This window comes from Triturus cristatus, chromosome 10 (assembly GCF_964204655.1).
Source record: "Triturus cristatus chromosome 10, aTriCri1.1, whole genome shotgun sequence".
NCBI classification, from domain to species: domain Eukaryota; kingdom Metazoa; phylum Chordata; class Amphibia; order Caudata; family Salamandridae; genus Triturus; species Triturus cristatus.
In genome coordinates, this window is record NC_140593.1 from 1,241,080,247 (window position 1) to 1,241,100,723 (window position 20,477).

Sequence of the window (20,477 nt, forward strand, 5' to 3'; positions counted from 1 at the left end):
CCAGCTAAGGGGCGTCCCAGCGCTGGCGACTGCAGCTGTAGAAAGAGGCGACTGAGAGAAAGAACATCGGGCCTAAAATGTCGGAAAGAGATGAGTTTTGATTACTTTATGAAATGCATTGTGATTATTGATACTTCTGATGCAGACAGGAAGAGAGTTCAAAAGTTTTGAAGCGAGGATGCGAAAGGAGCGCCCTCCCGCTCGCACTTTCCTCACCCGAGGGACAACAGCAAGGTGCTGGCCCATGGATCGTTATTGACGGGTGGGTATGTAGAGTGAGAGGAGATTCGCCAGAATATCCGGGGAGTGGAGATTCAGGATTCTGTAAGCGATGAAGAGAGACTTAAACTCAATGTGTTTCATCACCGGCAGCTAATGTAGTCTGCGGATGGCGTTGGTTGTGTGACAGGCTCTCGGTTGGCCAAGTAGTGTCCTGGCAGCCGCATTTTGTGCCCTTTGCAAGCGGAGGACGTCAGCTTTATTAGCTCCTAGATAAAGTGAACTGGCGTAGTCCAGCCTCGATTGAATGGTGGCTGGACCTGACGGACGGTGGGGTCAAAGAAACCCAACAGTGGTTTGAGCCCGCGCAGGAGTCCGAAACAGGTCCCAGCTACCATTTTAGTTTGTACCTGAAAGTTAAGGGCGGAGTCAACCCATACTCTCAGGTTTTTGACTGCCTGTTTAGGGGCGGGCGAACAGCCCAGAGTCAAAGGCCACCAGCGCTTGCTCCACAGCTCAGTGTCTCTCTCCACTAGCAAGATCTCAGATTAGCTCGCATTTAACTGCAGACAGTCGGCAGCCATCCAGTCTGCTATGGCTGTTAGACCGTTCCTGAACTTATGCGCGTCCTGCGCTGAGGTGTCAGATAGTGCCACCACTAGCTGGGTATCGTCAGCATAAGATCACTTGTTCTTTTAAAAGCACCACAGAATTGCTTGCCAACGCATTTCATCCCTCTTGGGACTTCTCCCTACACTTTGGAGGAGCCAGACAACTGCATTTGTACAGAAGACTCAATATTTTGATCATTGACTCCTTGAAAATACTTGAATAGATTGAGCTACCGGATGCAATTGATGTTTAACAACGGTCACGGAGCACACAGATTTAATACTGGTAACGCGGGGACTTTTAATATTTCTATATTAGGGAGCATATGATAAATGTCGGGACTCCCAAACCTAATAATGGAATTGGAATCATAAGAGATTCTTTGCTTTGATATAATGGCTACCTCCAAACCATCGTAATATACGAAGAAACATTTTCTTTTTTTTTTTACTTAGCGACTTATAATGACACAATACCAACAACGCTTATTTTAAGAACAATACACGGTTTCACCAACCCTGCTGTTAAGTTTGGCTTGAAGTCACATTTAACATCAACAGCAGACACAGACTTTGAATGAGCCCTGAAGAAGTCCCAAGAGGGATGAAACTCTTTGGCAAGCAAGTGTGTGGTGCTTTTAAAAGAACAAGTGATTCTCAACAAAAGACTGTTTCTAACTACAATCAAGATGCATGATTTTTTTAGACTCTCTTCTGGGACGCTATCCAGTTTTCAATACATTTGCCTATTTTGTTTAAGTAGGATATACTAGGACATTTAAATAACAAGAACACTTATCCTTCTCGGGTGCAGGGTCAATCCTTAGTTATTAAATGCATCCAATGTAGGTTTCTTTAATAAGGGAACCACCATGACCCGTTTCCAGGCCCTGGGGACTACCACCGTGGACAGGGACATGTTGATCAGCTTACAAAAAGGCGAGAGGAGCAGAGGCAGTGATTTAAGAAATGGCTCTGGTTTAAGAGGGTCTGCAGGAGAGCCTGAATGACCTTTCATGCAGATCGTGTGCATCTCCTCTTGAGAGATCGGTGGAAAGACAGAGAGTGTGGGGGTAGCACGAGGCCTACGTGCGGGGCCTGTTCTGATCGCGGTGCGGGGGAAGGCCCTGTAGATGTTCTCGACCTTCTTAATGAAGACGGCGGCGAGATCTTCACATCGCTGGTTGGAGGAGAGAGCGGGAACTTTAGGCTGCCCTGCAGATTTAAGATCTTTCAGAATCGTGAATATGCATTTAGCAGGGTGACTGCTGTTTCTGATCTCGTCAGCAAAGTAAAGCGCCCTTTCCTTCTGGATGGCTGTGGCTAATTGTTTATGGCTGCCCGATAATGCCCCTTCAGAACTGGATCATAGTCCCGTCTCCACGCCCGTTCCAACCTTTTGAAGGCTTTCCGAACTGTGGCCAGATCACTATTATACCATGGGCCGGATTGGCCATCACAGCTCTGTGACCACTTGACAGGGATGAGCGTGTCAAGGGAATGTAGAATCCAATCAGATAAGGCTTTTTAGGCCGCATCTGGGTCATCCGACATGCTAGGTGTATGCACGAGAAGGAGGGCATGAAACTGTTTGATGTCGAGTTTATGCCAAGGGCGTTTAAGGACCGAATTCCAGGCTACTCTCTGGAGGGGCTCTACTCCCAGAAGTGCCATGGGTACAAGGTAGTGGTCAGACCAACTCATCGGGATAGGTGGGTTGACTGTGAGGGTAGATAGATTGGAGAAAACCGGATCTAGCAGGTGTCCAGCAGAGTGGGTGCAGCCTAAGACATGTTGTGTAAGCTGGAGGGCGGCACGATCTGCTCGAAAATTGCCTATTTCACAATCATGTTTGTTATCCAAGTGCAAGTTCAGGTCACCAATAATGCTAAAGTTGGCCGATCTAATAGCCAGTGTGCCTGCTGCATCAATCAGTGCATCCCTGAACTCTTTAGAGGGGCCAGGTGGGCGGTAAACCAGGAACCCAGACATAGTAAAGGTGACATTAAAGGCGATCTTAAAGCGCGCACACTCACAGCCCGCCAGGGTCTCTTTGATGAGAGTGCAGGTGTAACTAGATTTACAGATAATATCAATGCCACCACCTCTAGTCCCTTTGTTAAGAGTCGCGATGTTAAAATCTTGGGGCAGAGCCAGACCAGGCTCCGCCTCCGTGCTAGCCGTGAGCCATGTCTCTGTAAGGAAGAAGATGTCTGATGACTCATCTTGCAGCAGATCGTGCACTTCAGCAAAGGGCTTTACTAAAGAGTGGCCGTGCGCAGAGGGGGGTGGAGGAGATGCGACGGCCCAGTAGTTGAATCCACAATTTCTGCAACAGTGTGTGTTTATGTGTGCGTTTCGGTGTGTGTTGTATTTACTCTAAAAATAAAGGTTAAAGTAATGTTACAGTTAGGAGACAATTTCAGTGACAACGTAAAGTTTTAAACAAAAAAAACTGAAATTCAGTGACATCAGTGATGTCATCAAGGATGTCATTTGAGATGTCATCAGTGATGTCATAAATGATGCCGTAGAACATGTCATGAGAAGTGTAATATGTGAGGTTATAAGCAGTGCATGGCGTGGCGCAAGTTATAGTTGGCTATTCTAACTATAACTGGTAAATTTCTGTAGGTTTTTTTTTTTAGTTCAAAATGTTAATGCTGTCACTGACATATTCACCTAACTAAAACGTTACTTTAACCTTTATTTGTTGCATGGATTTCTACTTTTTTTTTACCATGAAGTAATATTTATTACCATACATAAAGCCATTACCCAACCGCGCACGGCCGTTGCAGGGTGGTAGGCCACAGGGCGTTAAGCTTTTATAGGGGAGGGCCACTATGTGCCTCCCCCACCCCGAGTCTAATTAAGTCCATCAGACCCTTGAACCCATTGGATTTATGTTTTTTAAAGGGGAAGTCGACATAGGCCAAGCGCCTGAGCCTTATTAGGCTCTGGAGACCCCATCCCTACGGCGTTTTTTCTGAATGGGGAGGGGGGCTGCAGAGCCCCCCTCCCCAAGCCTCTGTAGGCCTTGGAGATACCATCCCCCCAGGGCCGTACATATAAGTTAAAAAGGGAGGGGAGTGAGTGCTGTCCCCCTCCTCAAGTCTCTGTAGGCCCTGGAGACCCCATCCCCCCACAGGCCTTTTTATTTTTATTAAAGGGGAGGGGCCCTCGCGGCCCCCGTCCCAGAGCTTTTTTAGGCCCTGGGGACCCCATCCCTCAGGGCTGTACAAATAAGTTAAAAGAGGGGGGGGGGTGCAGCCCCCCTCCCCGAGCGTCCCTAGGCCCTGGGGAACCCATCCCCCAGGGCTGTACATATATTTTAAAAGGGGAAGGGCGGCATGTTACCCCCTCCCTGAGCCTTGTAAGGCTCTGTAAACCTCATCCCTCAGAGCCTTTTGCTTTTTAATTAAGGGAGAGGGGGATGCACGGCCCTCCTCCCAATCCTTGTTAGGTACTGGAGACTCCATCACTAGGGCCATTTCTAAAATTAAAAAGGTGTTATCGACCCCAGGAAACCCATCCAACAGGGCCCTGAACACTTAAAGGTGGGTGCCCTGGTGCCCACCCAGGGCACCCACCATTTAATTGTTGGGGGCCGCAGGGAAACCCTAAGGCCCCGCTGCCCCAGTCAGCTGCCCGCATGCAGCGGGGGCTGGCATTGTTCCAGCCTAGAGGGAGCAGCTCTTAATACAGCTCCATCCGGGCGGGGCTCTGTGGGCCCACCGCCCCCTTTTTTATTATTTCGACCCCGGGGCAGGCTTGCAGGATTGCAACACTGTTTGCTGATTTTTATTTTTCATTTTGGCCCCCATGGGGCCTAGAAGGTCAGTTTATCCCTAGCCTGCCCCTTGGATTATTCTTTTTTTTAAAGAATTCAAGACAGGAGACTAAGTCCCTGAGTCCTGTAATGGCGACCAGCAACATTTTTCTTATGTTGCTGGTAGCTAATTAGACCGCGTGCTACCGCAGGAGTCTAAATAACACAGGAGCGAAATGGCCGAAAGAAAGTAAAGCTTCCTGGGGCAATCAGAATGATCTAGTCTATTTTTAAACTAGCACTCCCGCAATAGTTTCTTGACCTTCCAGATATACAATTATTTTTCAACCTTAATTTCCCAACAATCACTGAACAGATTTACAGCAAATTACAAAAAGCACAATTTGTGGACCAAGATCTAGGTTTCTGCCAAATTTGGTGTAATTCCGTTCAGCGTTTTTTGTTGTAGCTCGCCCTAAAGAAGTCTATGGAAAATGCATGGGGATTTTGTGTTTTAGGACTCCTTTTTCTCGTCCCCAACTTGACAGATCACCCCAAAACTCTGCATGCACAAACTAGTCAAAAAGCAGCACCTTTTCCGAAGGTTTCGTGGGGATTTGTCAAGCGGTGCCAAAGTTATTAGCAACACAAAAAAGCTTTTCCTATGGAATAGCTGACCTAACTGTAACTACACAATGGCGACTGCCACTAAGTAATAGTCACTAAAATATTCGGTCTGGTAACTATAACTCATGTCCTATGGTTACTATAACTTATGCCCGTGCCATGCACCATTTTCTCATCAATAATTTCATTGCAAATGTTTCAGTGATATTATCCATGATGTCAAAGAAGATGTAATGAGTGATGTAATATCTGGGATAATTACCAGTGCAATAGGGCATGAGTTAGAGTTACCAGATCTAACTATAACTGGTAAGTTTCAGTGTTTTTTTTTGTTTAAAATGGTACGTTGTTACTAAAATTCTTACCTAACTATAACATCCCTTTATTCTTTGCTTTTTTCAGTGAATTTCTATGGTATTCTTTTAAAGCAAATTTAGATATAATTATACCTAACTATAACATCACTTTAATCTTTGGAGTTTTCAATTAATTTCTATTTTTTTATTAACGTAAATACATTTTTATTACCATATGTAAAGCCAACCCCAGGGCGTGCGTGGCAAGGGAGGTCGCGTGGCCAGGTCCTGCATCCAAGCCCAAACCCTTTAAGCTGCCATCCCCTGCCACACGCAGCCTTCGGCCCTGTCAGTTATTGATGAGAAAACTGTGCATGGCAGGGTCCCGAGTTATAGTTACCTTAGGGCACAAGTTATAGTTACTTGAGATAACTATAACTGGTGCATTTAACCGAAGCAACTGCCGCCTGGGCATGATGGGATACTGGTGGGTTCTGGGTACTTAAAGGTGCAGGCGCTTTTTTCCAGTTTACATATTGGCAGTCTAAAGGGCTACATTGCCCTTTTTTCCTTCATCCTTCCCCTTTTTAAAAATGGTTTGTGAATGAGATTTAAGTAATCAAATAACCTTCTATGTTTATTTGGCCTTTTTTATATATTTGCATATATAGTCATTGCCCTTTTTAAATGCAGTCTGAAGAATTTTGGCTATTATAGCCTTTTTTATAGGCTACACAATTCTCATGTCTTAAGTGTCTCTTCAAGCCTTCCTGAAGGAAAGCGTACATCCACACTTAAGAAGGCATTTTATCAAAAGGTGCTCTGGGATTTCCACACGTCGATGGGACTATTTAGTGCTTATGACTATCAATGGAGACCCCCTGAGAGAGAACTATAACTTGCACCCCCGCCATAGACAGTTTTCTCATCAATACTTTTATTGCAGATCTTGCAGTGATATTATCAATGATGTTATAAAAGATGCCATGAGTGATGTAATATGTGGGGTAATTAGCAGTGCATTGCGTGGGCGCGAGTTATAGGTAACTTAGGGAACGAGTTATATTTACTTGAAATAACTTTAACTGCTGAATTTCAATGGTTTCATGTGTGTGAAATGTGAGCCTAACTATAACGTCCCTGTAAGATTTGTTTTTTCCAGTGAATTTCAATATTTTTAGCGTGATGTAAGATTGATTTCCATATATTAATCCAACCCCCCACATGCAGCAACCCCACGCTGCACGCAGCCTTTAGCCAGCTGCCTAAACCTTGCTGTGGCGATACCCACAGCATAGTCTACTGTAGCTAAAGAGGCTTCTCTCATTCCTGCAAGACTGCCTTAACCTCCACTCATTTGTTCTCTGGATCTAAGGTCTAAACATGGTGCACATTTGGAGGCTGTATCTGACCAGAATCGCTACCCAGTTGACTGCCCTTGTTTTGTAGTATTTTTCAGGCATCCTCCCTTCCTATCTGCAGGAGTGCATGGAGAGATAAGGATACAAGGCCTCGACAGAACCTTGCACGGACATCAAATCCACAAAAACATTTCTGTTGTGCTATGCTGGAGTGTTATCAGGGAATCTAGGTTCTCAGTGTTGCATTACCACTGCAGATGAGGTTGTTGTGGCTGTTGCAATGGTAGAGGTGGAAACTGCAGAATAGGTGATTGTTGTGCAATCTGTTGGGTCTCTGGCTAAACAGAAATTGTAGCACAATAGTTTGCCATTATCTGTTGGAGGTCTTTACCAGGCATATTGTAATCTGAAGAAATGATTGCTCGCGGGGTTCCTCTTACTAGAAATATGGATCGAAACAACAATGATACTGAGGGTCATATCGTCATGGCTTATCATAAGGACGTTTATGGTGCGGTCAGTGCTGGTCAAAGACATCATAACCTACCAGGTTTCCTTGATCTTAGAAACATGGAGCTTTAATGTGTGACTCCTCCTTGTGAACATCTTGACATGTTACCTTCATCTGGGTTTGTTTACAGGCTGGTCCAGAAGTTTCTACACTCTCTGACACCTCGGTATCTAGGCTCCTGGGTGGTGGTTGCCGCAATACCTTGCCTAGCAGAGTACGCTTCAGTAGTAGGAATGTGGCAACTCCTTTCTTATACATCAGTTTCTTGGGGACTTTTGAGGATATATCATTTAAGGAGATGGCATCAACGGCATCACCAGCCGAGGAGTCCAGGAATATTGATATTTTATCGCTAGCGGTGCCCTCAAGGAAGGGATCAGAGAGACCTCAAGGCCCTCCACTCTAGCGATGCCCTCAAGGAAGGGATCAGAGAGACCTCAAGGCCCTCCACTCTAGCGATGCCCTAAGGGAAGGAGTCAGTGAGACCTCAAGGCCCTCCACGGTAGCGATGCCCTCAAAAGCTGATGCCCAGACTCACCAGGAAGGCGCAGAGCATGAAGAAGCTGATGAAATAAACAATGGCAAAGTTGCTTCCACAGGTGAACTCCTCCCCCGGTGCATAGTCCGACTCAGGGTCGCAGCGCTTCCCAGGGAGGCTCGCCAGCATGATCTCCTGCCACGCCTCACCTGTGGCACACCTGGGGGGTAGAAGGACATGAGGGTCACAATTACCACCGGAGCAGGCAGCTGCCTGGACTAAACCCATCCACACACCCCTGCAAAAAGACTGACAACCCTAACTCTAGCACAGACAGCCCTCTACTGGCCAGGCCCAGGTGAGAGTCAACCATGTCTCCTGCTCTGCCTGCCCTGGTAGTGATTGGCGGGAGTCAGTCATACATAAGGACCTGTGTGACATGTGACTGACCCTGCCTCCACCCTGCCTCCACCCTGTCTGGTTCTCTCTTCTCCAGACCTCCCTGGGGTCAAGTCCATCGTTGTCCTCACAGCACCCGAGCAGGCTGCTTCAGTTGGCTGATCCTTCCCTCCTTTCTAAGCCTGTTGAATGAGTAATGAGTATTTGGGGGTGCAGATGGTGGGGGCCCCGGTGTCTAGTCACAGTGCCTTCAGGAGTATATCACACAACCTGCTCCATTCCAGTACCCCCCACACCTGTCTGGATTGTCCTTTCTCCTTTTTGAGGGAGGTTTTCTATTATTCTGATAACTGCTTGAAGAGTGGGAAACATGAGCCCACTAAAGCTCTTGAATGGACAAAGAGCTGCAGAAAAGTCCCAATATGATTGTTAAACAGCTCCCCCACAAGTCAGGCATCTACTGTGCAGGGATGGGGGTCTCACACATGTACAGGAAGAGCAGCAGCACCGCCTGACAAACCTTGACTATTAGTAGGAAGGGAGTGATGGAAATATCCTAGGCTCATGGGGCAGGTCTCAGCGCAGGCACCTCAAGTGCACCAGCACAGCTTGAGAAGCCACAGGTTATAGCAGGGAAGAGGCAATAAGTGCACCATACACAGGTATGGTAGGCCTGAGAGAAGGGGCGATAGGTGTACCCAAAGAGACATAGCGGGCCTGAGGGAAGAGCGATAGGTGTACCCTAAGACACATAGCAGGCCTGAGGGAAGGGGCGATAGATGCACCATCAGACACATAGCAGGACTGAGGGAAGAGGCTATAGGTGTACCCTAAGACACATAGCAGGCCTGAGAGAAGGGGCGATAGGTGTACCCTAAGACACATAGCAGGCCTGAGAGAAGGGGCGATAGGTGTACCCTAATACACACAGCAAGCCTGAGGGAAGGGGCGATAGATGCACCATCAGACACATAGCAGGACTGAGGGAAGAGGCTATAGGTGTACCCTAAGACACATAGCAGGACAGAGGGAAGGGGCGATAGGTATACCGTAAGACACATAGCTTGCCTGAGGGAAGGGGCGATAGGTGTACCCTAAGACACATAGCAGGCCTGAGGGAAGAGCGATAGGTGTACCCTAAGACACACAGCAAGCCTGAGGGAAGGGGCGATAGATGTACCCTAAGAGACATAGCAGGACTCAGGGAAGGGGCGATGGGTGCACCCTAAGAGACATAGCAGGACTGAGGGAAGGGGCAATAAGTGTACCCTAAGACACATAGCAGGCCTGAGGGAAGGTCCTCATAGGTGTACCGTATGCAGGTATGATGGGCCTGAGGGAAGGGATGATAGGTGTACCCTAAGAGACATAGCAGGACTCAGGGAAGGGGCAATAAGTGTACCCTAAGAGACATAGCAGGACTCAGGGAAGGGGCAATAAGTGTACCCTAAGACACATAGCTTGCCTGAGGGAAGGGGCGATAGGTGTACCCTAAGACACATAGCAGGCCTGAGGGAAGGTCCTCATAGGTGTACCGTATGCAGGTATAGTAGGCCTGAGGGAATGGGCGATAGGTGTACCCTAAGAGACATAGCAGGACTCAGGGAAGGGGCAATAAGTGTACCCTAAGAGACATAGCAGGACTCAGGGAAGGGGCAATAAGTGTACCCTAAGATACATAGCAGGCCACAGGGAAGGGGCGATGGGTGCACCCTAAGAGACATAGCAGGCCTCAGGGAAGGGGCGAGAGGTGTCCTCTGAGCAGGCAGGGCAGCACTCACCTGAAGAGCAGCAGCACAGCTTGTGGAAAGGTCTGGAAGTTATTGTTCCGGCTGATCTGGGTTCCATCTTGCATGGCGATCTTGCCAAACGTCTAGAAAAGAAAAATCATTGTCAGCTGGTGAGCCACATAACTACGAATGTGTGCGTCACAAAATGCAACGATCTATTGAAACACAACTCTTGGTGTCAGTACCCAACTTAAGAATGCATGTAGCTATGCCAAGCAAGCTCCAAGCAAACAACACAGCAGATGTTTGCAGATAGCAACTGAGATCCTTCTCAGCACACAGCACAAGACGGTTTGCAAATATGCAACAGAATATTTACAAACTAGGGGGACTGTGGGAAGGTGCATCTCATGGCTATTATAACTGCAGAGTTCATTATTCAATATAAATCTTTATCAGGGGAGGTGCAGTTCAGTGTATCAGCACATAAGAAAAAAGACTGGGCATGACAATCCTGGGTGGATTGTTTAAGCGGAGGCCCCTTCCCTTCCCGCCTGTGCTTGAAGGTCTTGTAGGGTGAGATGGTCACATCAATGGTGAGATGGTCACACCATAGGTGAGATGGTCAGACCATGGCTGAGATGGTCACACCATGGGTGAGATGATCACACCATGGGTGAGATGGTCAGACCATGGCTGAGATGGTCACACCATGGGTGAGATGATCACACCATGGGTGAGATGGTCACACCATGGCTGAGATGGTCACACCATGGCTGAGATGGTCACACCGTGGCTGAAATGGTCCCACCATGGCTCAGATGGTCACATCATGGGTGAGATGGTCACACCATGGATGAGATGGTCACACCATTGGTAATATGGTCACACCATGGCTGAGATGGTCACACCATGGGTGAGATGGTCAAACCATGGGTGAGATGGTCACACCATGGGTGAGATGGTCAAACCATGGGTGAGATGGTCACACCATAGGTAAGATGGTTACACCATGGGTGAGATGGTCACACAAATGGCGAGATGGTCACACAAATGGTGAGATGGCCACATCATGGGTGAGATGGTCACACCATGGATGAGATGGTCACACCATGGGTAAGATGGTCACACCATGGGTGAGATGGTTACACCATGGGTGAGATGGTCACACCATGGGTGAGATGGTCACACCATGGGTGAGATGGTCACACCCTGGGCGAGATGGTCACACCATAGGTAAGATGGTTACACCATGGGTGAGATGGTCACACAAATGGCGAGATGGTCATACAAATGGTGAGATGGTCACATCATGGGTGAGATGGTCACACCATGGATGAGATGGTCACACCATGGGTAAGATGGTCACACCATGGGTGAGATGGTCACACCGTGGGTGAGATGGTCACACCATGGGTGAGCTGGTCACACCATGGGTGAGATGGTCTCATCATGTCTCAAGGATGAGATTAGGACTGTGAGTACAAAGCGTGGACTCACCGTGATGTGCATCCTTTGTGCCACCAGTGGTGCCATCATACCCAGCAGATCACCCGCTGTGTCTGTGTGGGAGCTCCTAGCAAGAGAGCCACCTCCACCTGTTTCACATCCGGGGACCTGCCAGTTGAGGCACAGTCCTGTGAGCACTGAGCACATTATTGTGCTTCCAGCTCCTGCAGCGAGTTCCCTTGCCCGGGGTTCACAAGTTGGATATCAAATAAGGACGCAGACGACATTATTGGGCAGTGACCCCTCTGGTGCCAGCCATGAGCTCCTGTAAGAAGCTAGACTCCTGGTTATAGGTAGTGTGGAGGGAGGGGAATCACTGGAGACTAGTCGCGACACCCACTCATTCCATATAGGTCCACAGGTGCTAAAAAAGGGATCTGTCTATTCGGTATGTCATTACCGCCACTGAGAAAAAAGTTCTTGACTTCTTGCTTGCAGAACTATGGAAAATGTACTGGCTTCTGGTGGTGCAATGTCTAGAGTCTGACCAGGAGGCCTTCGGAACACACTTGTAGAGTTTGCCACTGAGAACCGTCTCTTACATAGCACTATCTCTTACGAGTCACGGAGCGCACTTTCTTACACACCGCCATCTGGCACAAGTCACACAGTGCACTCTCTTACATACCACCATCAGGTAAGAGTCACGGAGCGCACTCTCGGGAACAGCACCATCTGGTACAAGTCACGGAGCGCACTCTGAGGAACCGCACCATCAAGCATGTGTTGATAAACACAGCTTCAGACAGAGCACCATCTAGCGTGTGTTGATAAACACAGCTTCAGATAGAGCACCATCTAGCGTGTGTCGCTGTAGAACGAGTTGCTCACCTTCAGTAAGGCATTATCTGGCAGAGAGTCCATCATATTGTTCTTCGGATAGAGACTTCTAGCTGCAGATTTCTTACCTTAAAATAATCCCCAGGTGTCAGACTGTATATGGAAAGTTTTGAGCAGTACCCCTGTGCGCCACTAGGTGGTGTCGTTTCTCTCCACGTGTCTTAGTTGGCGTCGTCTGCACCAGAAGTGACGTGCATGGAACTTATATAGGTGCCACCTAGGTGCACTGATGTCAGTTACTTTTGAGACTTTCCACGCCAGGAGCACGGAGCCCTGATGAGCACTGACCACCGGGGTGACAAACTAAGGCCCTTAAGAGGATGTGACCTATACAGTAATCGGTTCGTACAGCGGGAAGAATGGCAGGGTCGGTAAGGAATATGCGTCTAGATAAAATCTCTACCAGATAAGGTGTTACCAAAGGTAAGTAACTTGTTCATCGGACAGAGACATCTAGCCGCAGAATCCTTACCTTAGAATAGATACCCAAGCAATCCCTCCCCGGAGGTGGGATTGCAAAACCAATTAGATCAGGAAGTCCAGGCAGCAGCGCTTGTTGAATGTGTGCAGTGAGGTCACAGCCTTGGCTCTGGTGGAGTGCGCTGGGGGATGCTTCTTGGCAAGTGTGCAGCAGATTTTAATGCATAGGACAATCCACCATGAGAGGGTCCTTTTCAGTGCGGCCTTCCATCCTTTTGACTCCCACAAAGCCTACGGAGAGCTGATCGTCCACCCGGAATTCTTTTTGTGCGGTCAAGGTAGAATGCCAACGCTCTAAAAGGGAAATCCTACTCTTTGGTAATAACCCATCTTTCTGGTCCACTAAGTGGTGGCCATCTGAACTTGGACCTCTCCCGATTCCCAGCGTCAAAGCAAATAATCTTGATATAGTCTTTGACACAAAACTATCTTTTGATGAACAGATCAATCATACAGCCTTCTCATGTTACTTTATTCTAAAAGTTCTAAGGAAGATCCTGCCGTATATACCCTCGGCTCTGCATAAAACTGTAGTCACAGCACTTATATCCTCAAGACTGGACGACTGCAATTCCCTCTTTTTCAGTATCCACTAAGGAGGTTAAAGAAAGCTGCAGGCTCTTCAGAATACAGCTGCCCGTCTTCTCCTAGGCATCCCAAGACACAAGTCGGCAAGCAACCCAGGCCCTAATACACCTACATTGGTTACGAGTCGAAAAACGTATCAAATTCAAAGCCCTGTGCATTGTTTTTAAATGCTTACACGGCCTTGGCCCAGCTCAACTCTCTTAATCTTTTCTTCCCTATGTCCCATCCGATCTCTTTGTTCTTCATCTAGTCGCAACCTGGTCGTCCCCAAGGTCAAAACTGTCCGATGCCGTGAGAAAAGTTTCATCTTCAGCACTTCCAGGTTGTGGAATTCCTTACCATCTATGGTTGAAAGCAATCGGAACCTCTGGTATTTCAGAAAAAGTTTTAAAACTTGGCTGCTTAATCAGCAAATGCTATAAAGGTCTCACCGTTCTCTGTGCTTACTCTAGTAGGTAGCGCCTAGACACCTCTGGATATTAGCTGCACATAATAAATACTATTTTCATTTCATTTAATTTCTTTTTGGGTCCAGACAGTGGAGTCTCCCCTCCTCTTTGGAGGGAAAATGCAGGGCAAAGAATGTAGGCAGGGTAATGTTCTGGCCACATGGAAAGGGGTTCTAACTTTGGAGGGAAGGAGGCACATGTTCGGCGAACTAGCTTGTTCAGATAAAAGGGGGCATAAGGAGGGCACTCAGAGAGCGACTGCAGTTTGCTGACCCTACTGGTCGATGTAAAGGTTACTAAAAGGGCAGTTTTTATAGTCAAGACCCTCAGAGGACGATTGTGCAGGGTTTCAAATGGTGCAGATGTGAGAAAGGCGAGGACCAGACTGAGGACCCGCTGAGGCATGACGAAGGGTGCAGGTGGAAACATACGTTGTAGGCTTTAAGGAACTTAGCCACAACAGGTGACTTAAAGAGGTAAAATTTATCAGGCAACAGCAAGAATCCCAAGATGACAGAAAGGGGACCCTCAACTGTTGGGCCAAGGACAATGCGAACAAGAGAACTTTTCATAAAGGGATAAAGGTGCAGAAAGGGGGTCAACATTGTGGGAACCACACCATGACACAAACTTGGCCCAATGGCAGGCGCATACACCTGGGTGGCAGAATAACATTACTGATGTCGTGAGGAAGGTCGAAAGCTGTCAACTTGTTACTCAACCTCCATGCATGAAGATGGAGGGCGCACAGGTCCAGGTTCAGACCCCTCCACTGTTGCTGCGACAGATAATCCTCTTGAAGAGGCAGGATGATCGGAGGACGAATGGCCATGCTCAACAGCCCGGGATACCAGACTCTCCGCGCCCAACCTGGAGCCATGAGAATGACTTGAGCCTGGTTGTTTCTGATTTTCTTGAGAACTCGCGGCCGCTTAGGGGCGTTGGCTGCGCCGTTGGCTTTGTAGTGGGTGTCGAGGAAGGTTTCAGTCTCGTAAACGAGTCTGTTCCAGATGCAGCAAGGGATGCGTGGGCCCGACTGGTGCATATAGTGGACCTGCCAGCATGGAGTCAGTAGGGGCCCCTCCCAAGCCCATGGGGCCCAAAGGCACGGCAGAGGGGCAGGGCTGCCTAAATATGAGGCGCATTGCCTAATAAAACTCATTGAGCTCGGCAGGGGTCGCTCCAGCAAATTGGGGAACTGAGGAGCAGACCCGGGTTCAAGTTCCACCGACTTGTGGGGCCTGGAGTGCAGATGCTCCCACATCTCGTCAGAAGACTTCGACGGAAGAAGCAAAGTCGAAGACCTCTTCAACTTCTTTGATTTTTTATGCATGTGGGACTTACCCGACGACTGGGAATGTGACGACGAACGTATCGAGAAGGACTCTGTGAACCGTCTTGGGATCTTTTGTGTGAACGGAACCTAGAGCGTCGGAGAGTCGACCAACATCGGGCAGCGAGCAGCTTGAGGGACTACTCCCTCAACGCCTTGGGATGCATGGCGTGGCAGTCCTAACAGGCCTTGGAGTTGTGGTCCCACTCCAAGCACCACAAACACACCAAGTGGGGATCTGTCAACAACATTTGCCTGTGACAGGCCCCACATGGTTTGAAACCAGCCATTTTCTTGTGTGGTGGACCTTCACACCAGGAGAAATATCTCAAAAAAGGTTGACAAAACATCGAAAAAAGCCAGTCAAAAAGTGACTGAGGGGTAGCTCAGACCGGATCAGCGCTATCTGGTGCAGAAGGAAAAGAATTGACGTCAGCGCACCAAGGTGGCACCTATATAGGTACCGCGCACATCACTTCTGGCACGGGCTATGTCACCAGGCAGAGCCAAATGACGGCACCTACTGGCACGCTGGGGTACTGCTTGAAAATCTTCTGGGTTCAGTTTGAAGCATGGGGATTATTCTAAGGTCTAGAAGTCTCTATCAGATCACACTCTCTTAGACAGCACCATAAAGTATGGGGCCAAGAGCACACTCTCATTCACAGCACCAACTACTGTCAGACACAAAACCTTCTACTGTGTGTCGCTGAGCACTGAGAAACGGCACAATCTTATTCCAGCTACTTTCCAAGTCAATAAGCATGGAGGACGTCATTTAGAGATGGTGAGAAGTGAGGAAAAGCTGTGCTGGGTGGAAATACCACCTTTGTTTTGTATTATACAATGCAAGAATAGAACATTGCGTCGAGGGCAACAGCTTTTGGTGTTAACATTGTACCTATAAATGTATAAGAATTTGCAGAAGCACTGTATCGAAACATTACTCCTGTTTACAGCTCCATGTGCAGCAATACCCCACAGTACCCTAAATCTCAACCAGTCGCACATTGCAGCGATATCATCCCATCAAACATCAATTCAAAACTATCGCTGCATTTTTCGAACAAGGGATCTTCCCAGACTTCCTGAAATGCAAATAAATAATGACGCTGCTGAAGAAATCAAGTCTCAAGCTGCAGGTTTTGTCCAATTCCTAATCTCCTGTGCTTGGGTAAGACAATAGAAATATGTGTTTAAGTCAAACTATCCAACTGCATCAATGCCGGGAACCCCTTGGGCTCTCGCCAGTCTGGCCTGTAAGTGGGATGCAGCATTGGAACTGCCCGACTATAAACAGTAGATGATGTCCATTGATGCTGCATGGGGAGACTCCCGCCTCCTAGTAGATCTCAAAGCAGAGCTTGGCACAATCAATGATAATCACCTCCCCTCCTTGCCTGAACGGTGATTCGGGATCCACGGATTAGTTCTAAGCTGGCTCAGTTCCTTCTCCAACTGATCGCATATAGCTGTTCCACTCCGGAAAATACATGTGGGGCCTATATAGACAGCACCTCTGCTCGTTGACGGCAGATTCTTTCGAGGCTGTCCACTCACCCAGAGGCGGAGGACCAGGAGCACATTGGTTGTGACCAGTGTGAAGATTCTTAGACTTCTTATTAATAGAAAGAGTTCAATCAAAGAATGGGGAGGACGGGAGGGTCAGTGAGGAATCTGCGCCTAGATAGAGTTTCTACCAGAAAGAGCATTACTGAAGGTAAGTAACTTTTATTCTGATAGAGACGTCTAGCTGCAGATTCCTCACCTTTTGAATAGATACCAAAAGCAGTACCTGTTAGGAGGCGAGTCTGTGAATGGACTAAAACCACAAAGTCCAGCAGGACCGAGAGGACAAAAGGCCCCTCTGCAAACCTGACTGTCCAGACAATAAGGCTTTGGGAACATATGGAGGGACACCCATGTAGCCAGCCGCTTGATGGATGTCTAGGACAGGGACTCTGGTTGCTAACACAGTGCCAGCAGCTTTAGCCCTTGCAGAGTCAGCATGCAGTCCTTCCGGAGGCTGCTTTTTGCAGAGCATGATCCAGGGGCAGATGGTCCTCTTCTGCACTGCCTTGCCCTTTTCATTTCAGAGAACTACACACAGTGCTGATCGTCCACCTGGTGTTCCTTGGTATGATCTATGCAAAAGCGATGCGCTCATTTGGTGTTTAAGCGATGGAGCACAGAACACCAGCAGGGTGATAGCTTGACGATGTGGAATGGCATCACAACTTTTGGTAGAAATGATGCTTGCGTCTGCAGAACGAGTTTGTCTGGGAAGAAGGTAGTGTTAGGTGGTTTGACACAAAGAGCTTGAAGCTCACTCATCGTGTCAAGGTGAAGGCAATAAGGAAACACAGTCTAAATGGTAAGGAACCGTAAGGGCAAGCTGTGAAACGACTTAAACAGAGTGCACATCAGATATGTGAGCACCAGATTAAGGTCCCATTGTGGCATTACAAAGGGAGAAGGGGGAAGCATATGTTGTAGCCCTTTCAAATATCACATCACAACTGGTGACTTCAAGAAACAGAGCTGATTTGGCAAATGTAAGAAGGCTGATAGGGCCAAAAAATAACCCTTTACTGCGTCCAAAGCAGACCCTTCCAAGGCAAGAAACAAAACAAACATAAGAACGTCAGATAACTTGACCTGGACATGGGTCAGTCTAGCGTGTGCCTCACCAAACCAAAAATTAGTCCTAACAACAGGCATATACATTTTTCGTCTAGGGATTTCTGGCTGACAAGATGACATCAACCACCTTCGGAGGAAGATCAAAGGTGTTCAGCTGTTGCCGATCATCAATCTCCAAGCCTGAAAGCAGAGATTGTGAAGGCCCTGGTGCAGAACCCTGCTCTATTGCTGGGACAGCGGGTTCTCCCTGAGGGGCAGCATGATCAGAGGAGAGCTGCTCAAGCCCAGCAATTCTGGATACCTTACACTCTGTCCCCAATCCGGAGCCACTGCGATAACTTGAGTCCAGACAGAGCTTCTTCAGAACTAGGGGCAGGAGTGCTTTCAGCAGGAGGCATCCAGGAGTCCCGAGTTCCACTCGAGGCAGAACGTGTCTCTGAGTGAGCGACGCCTTGGAAATCTCATCAATGTCAAAATAGATTGAGCCATGGTTCTCCCCATTTGCGAAAGAGACCGTGCACTACCTCCAGATGTAATTGCCACCTGTGATCCACTAGGTGTTGATGGATGAATGTGCCCACCCTGGCATTCAAGGAGCCTGCCGGGTGTTTCACCACTAGGAAGATCCCTTGGCGGTCCAACCATCTCCAGACGCACAGGGCCTCCTGGCACAGGGTCCGTGACACTGCCCCATCCTGCTTATTGCAGTACCACATTATGGAGGTGTTGTCTGTGGGCACCTCTACTAGGTATGGAAGGTAGGAAGGCTTTCAACGCCAAGCGGGTAACCCTCAGCTGCAGAAGGCTGATTTGGAGCCGGGACTCTGACAGAGACCAGAGGCCTCTGATTTCCACCTCTCTCAGACAGCCCCCCCAGCCCGGAAGCGATGCATCTGTCTCCACTGTCAGCTCTGTGCGGAGAAGGGAGGAGAGTCAGCCACTGATCCAACTGCGGTTCAGTAACCCCCAGTTCACGTCTTTTGCAGACTCCTCCAGAATCTGAACATAGTTGGAGAAGTCTACTTGATGTCGGGCCCACTGGACTTCCGCTCCCTTTGCACAGCCCCAATATGCCACCTGGCATGCTCGGCCAGCAGGATGGAAAAGGCCATTAGTACAAGCAGGCTCAGAGTCGACCTCACTGAAATCGAGGACCGAGGCTGAAAGATCCGTATTGTAGCCTCACTATGCTGGACTTTTTTCCGGTGGAAAGGCAGGAAACCAAACCATGTCCATAATGGCTCTGATAAAGGCGAGCAGCTGTGAAGGAGTCCGGTGTAACTTTGACAGGTTGATAATAAAACCCAAAGATGACAGGCAGTTCGCCGTAGTTTGGAGGTGGCTGAAGACTGCCTGAGGCGAGCCCACCTTCAACTGCCACTCATGGAGGTACGGGAAGACTGGCACCCCCGACCTCTAAAGGTGCAGCTACCACCGCCATCACTTTTGTGATCACCCGAGGGGATCTGGTGAGACCAAAGAGGAGCACAGCAAACCGAAAATGCTCCTGTCCCACCACGAACTGCAGGAAGCACTGATGGGCCGCCAGAACGGGTATTTGGAAGAATCCTGAAGGTTCAGCAACACCATCCTGTCTCCAGGATCGAGGGCAAACGAGACCTGGGCCAGGGCGAGCCTCTTGAATTTCTCCTTTCAGAGGAAAGCACTGAAAGTGCGCAGGTGTAGAATAGGATTAAGGGCCAGAAAGCGAGTGGTAGCACTGCTCACTTTAAAATGCTCTAGAGTCAGCCTTGTCCCCAGACAGGCGAGTACAGTCAAAGGGCATGTTCATCAGGAAGGACTGGACATCGCTGGAGAACCAAGTCGATCGCAGCTACGCATGGTGGCAGATGGCAACACAGGTGCCGATAGCCCACCGGATGGAATGGGTGGTGTCCAAGTAACAACAAATCGTGAACTTAGCTGCATCACAATCATCTTGAATTGCCTGAGTGAGAACAGGTGGATGTCTTCGGGGACAGAAGGGAGGACTGGTGGCCCAGAGTCCTAAAGCGCGTGGGAATATTGTCCTAACTAGCAGCTGACATTAACCGATTGAGGTACCAAACTGGGTGAGGAAAATACCCATTTCCCAAACGTCTCCACTTGCTCAGATTCCCTTTCAGGACGGGTGGTAGGAAAGTGCTGGGATTAGTCTGGCTTGAGGAGGTTGGCACCATGAGACTTTAGGGAGAAGGGTGCAGTGAGAGGAAAGCAGGGTCACCTGGAGTAGGGCAATGCGCCTGGCAATCTGCCGATTGAGGAGACGGATAGAGCACAGTTTAGCCTCGCCCTCAATAGGGTATCTGTCAAGGCCTCATTAAATGGAAGGAGGGGCTCAGAAGATCTTTAGGCTGGAGGGCTTCCATGAACACACTGGTCTTAATCTTCAAGGTGGGGAGCTGGAGATCAAGTACCTAAGTCCCATACACCATGCTGTGTATGAAGCGGATTCCTCAGTGGGTGAGAGTAGGCCCGCGTTCAGGGAGCTAAAGAGACCATTCAACTCCTGTAAGTCACCAATTATCAGGCTGGTAGGGTTGAGCTAACTCAACATGCAGGTCACAGGCACTGTCAGAATCTGTACAAAAACAGAATGTAATGTGTGAGTTCTCCATTGACGGTACTATG

General features: G+C 48.5%; 1 protein-coding gene across 5 annotated transcripts in view; it reads right to left on the bottom strand.

The window, feature by feature from the left end:
* The window catches only part of CACNA1F (calcium voltage-gated channel subunit alpha1 F), a 562,890-nt gene that overhangs the window by 139,343 nt on the left and 403,070 nt on the right, over positions 1–20,477 (bottom strand). For all 5 annotated transcript variants that reach the window (XM_085629889.1, XM_085629888.1, XM_085629886.1 and 2 more), the window contains 2 exons: positions 10,056–10,147; positions 7,936–8,095 (listed from right to left, as the gene is read on the bottom strand). In XM_085629889.1, the coding sequence (XP_085486015.1) occupies positions 7,936–8,095; positions 10,056–10,147 (252 nt within the window). The remainder of the gene's footprint in view (positions 1–7,935; positions 8,096–10,055; positions 10,148–20,477) is intronic.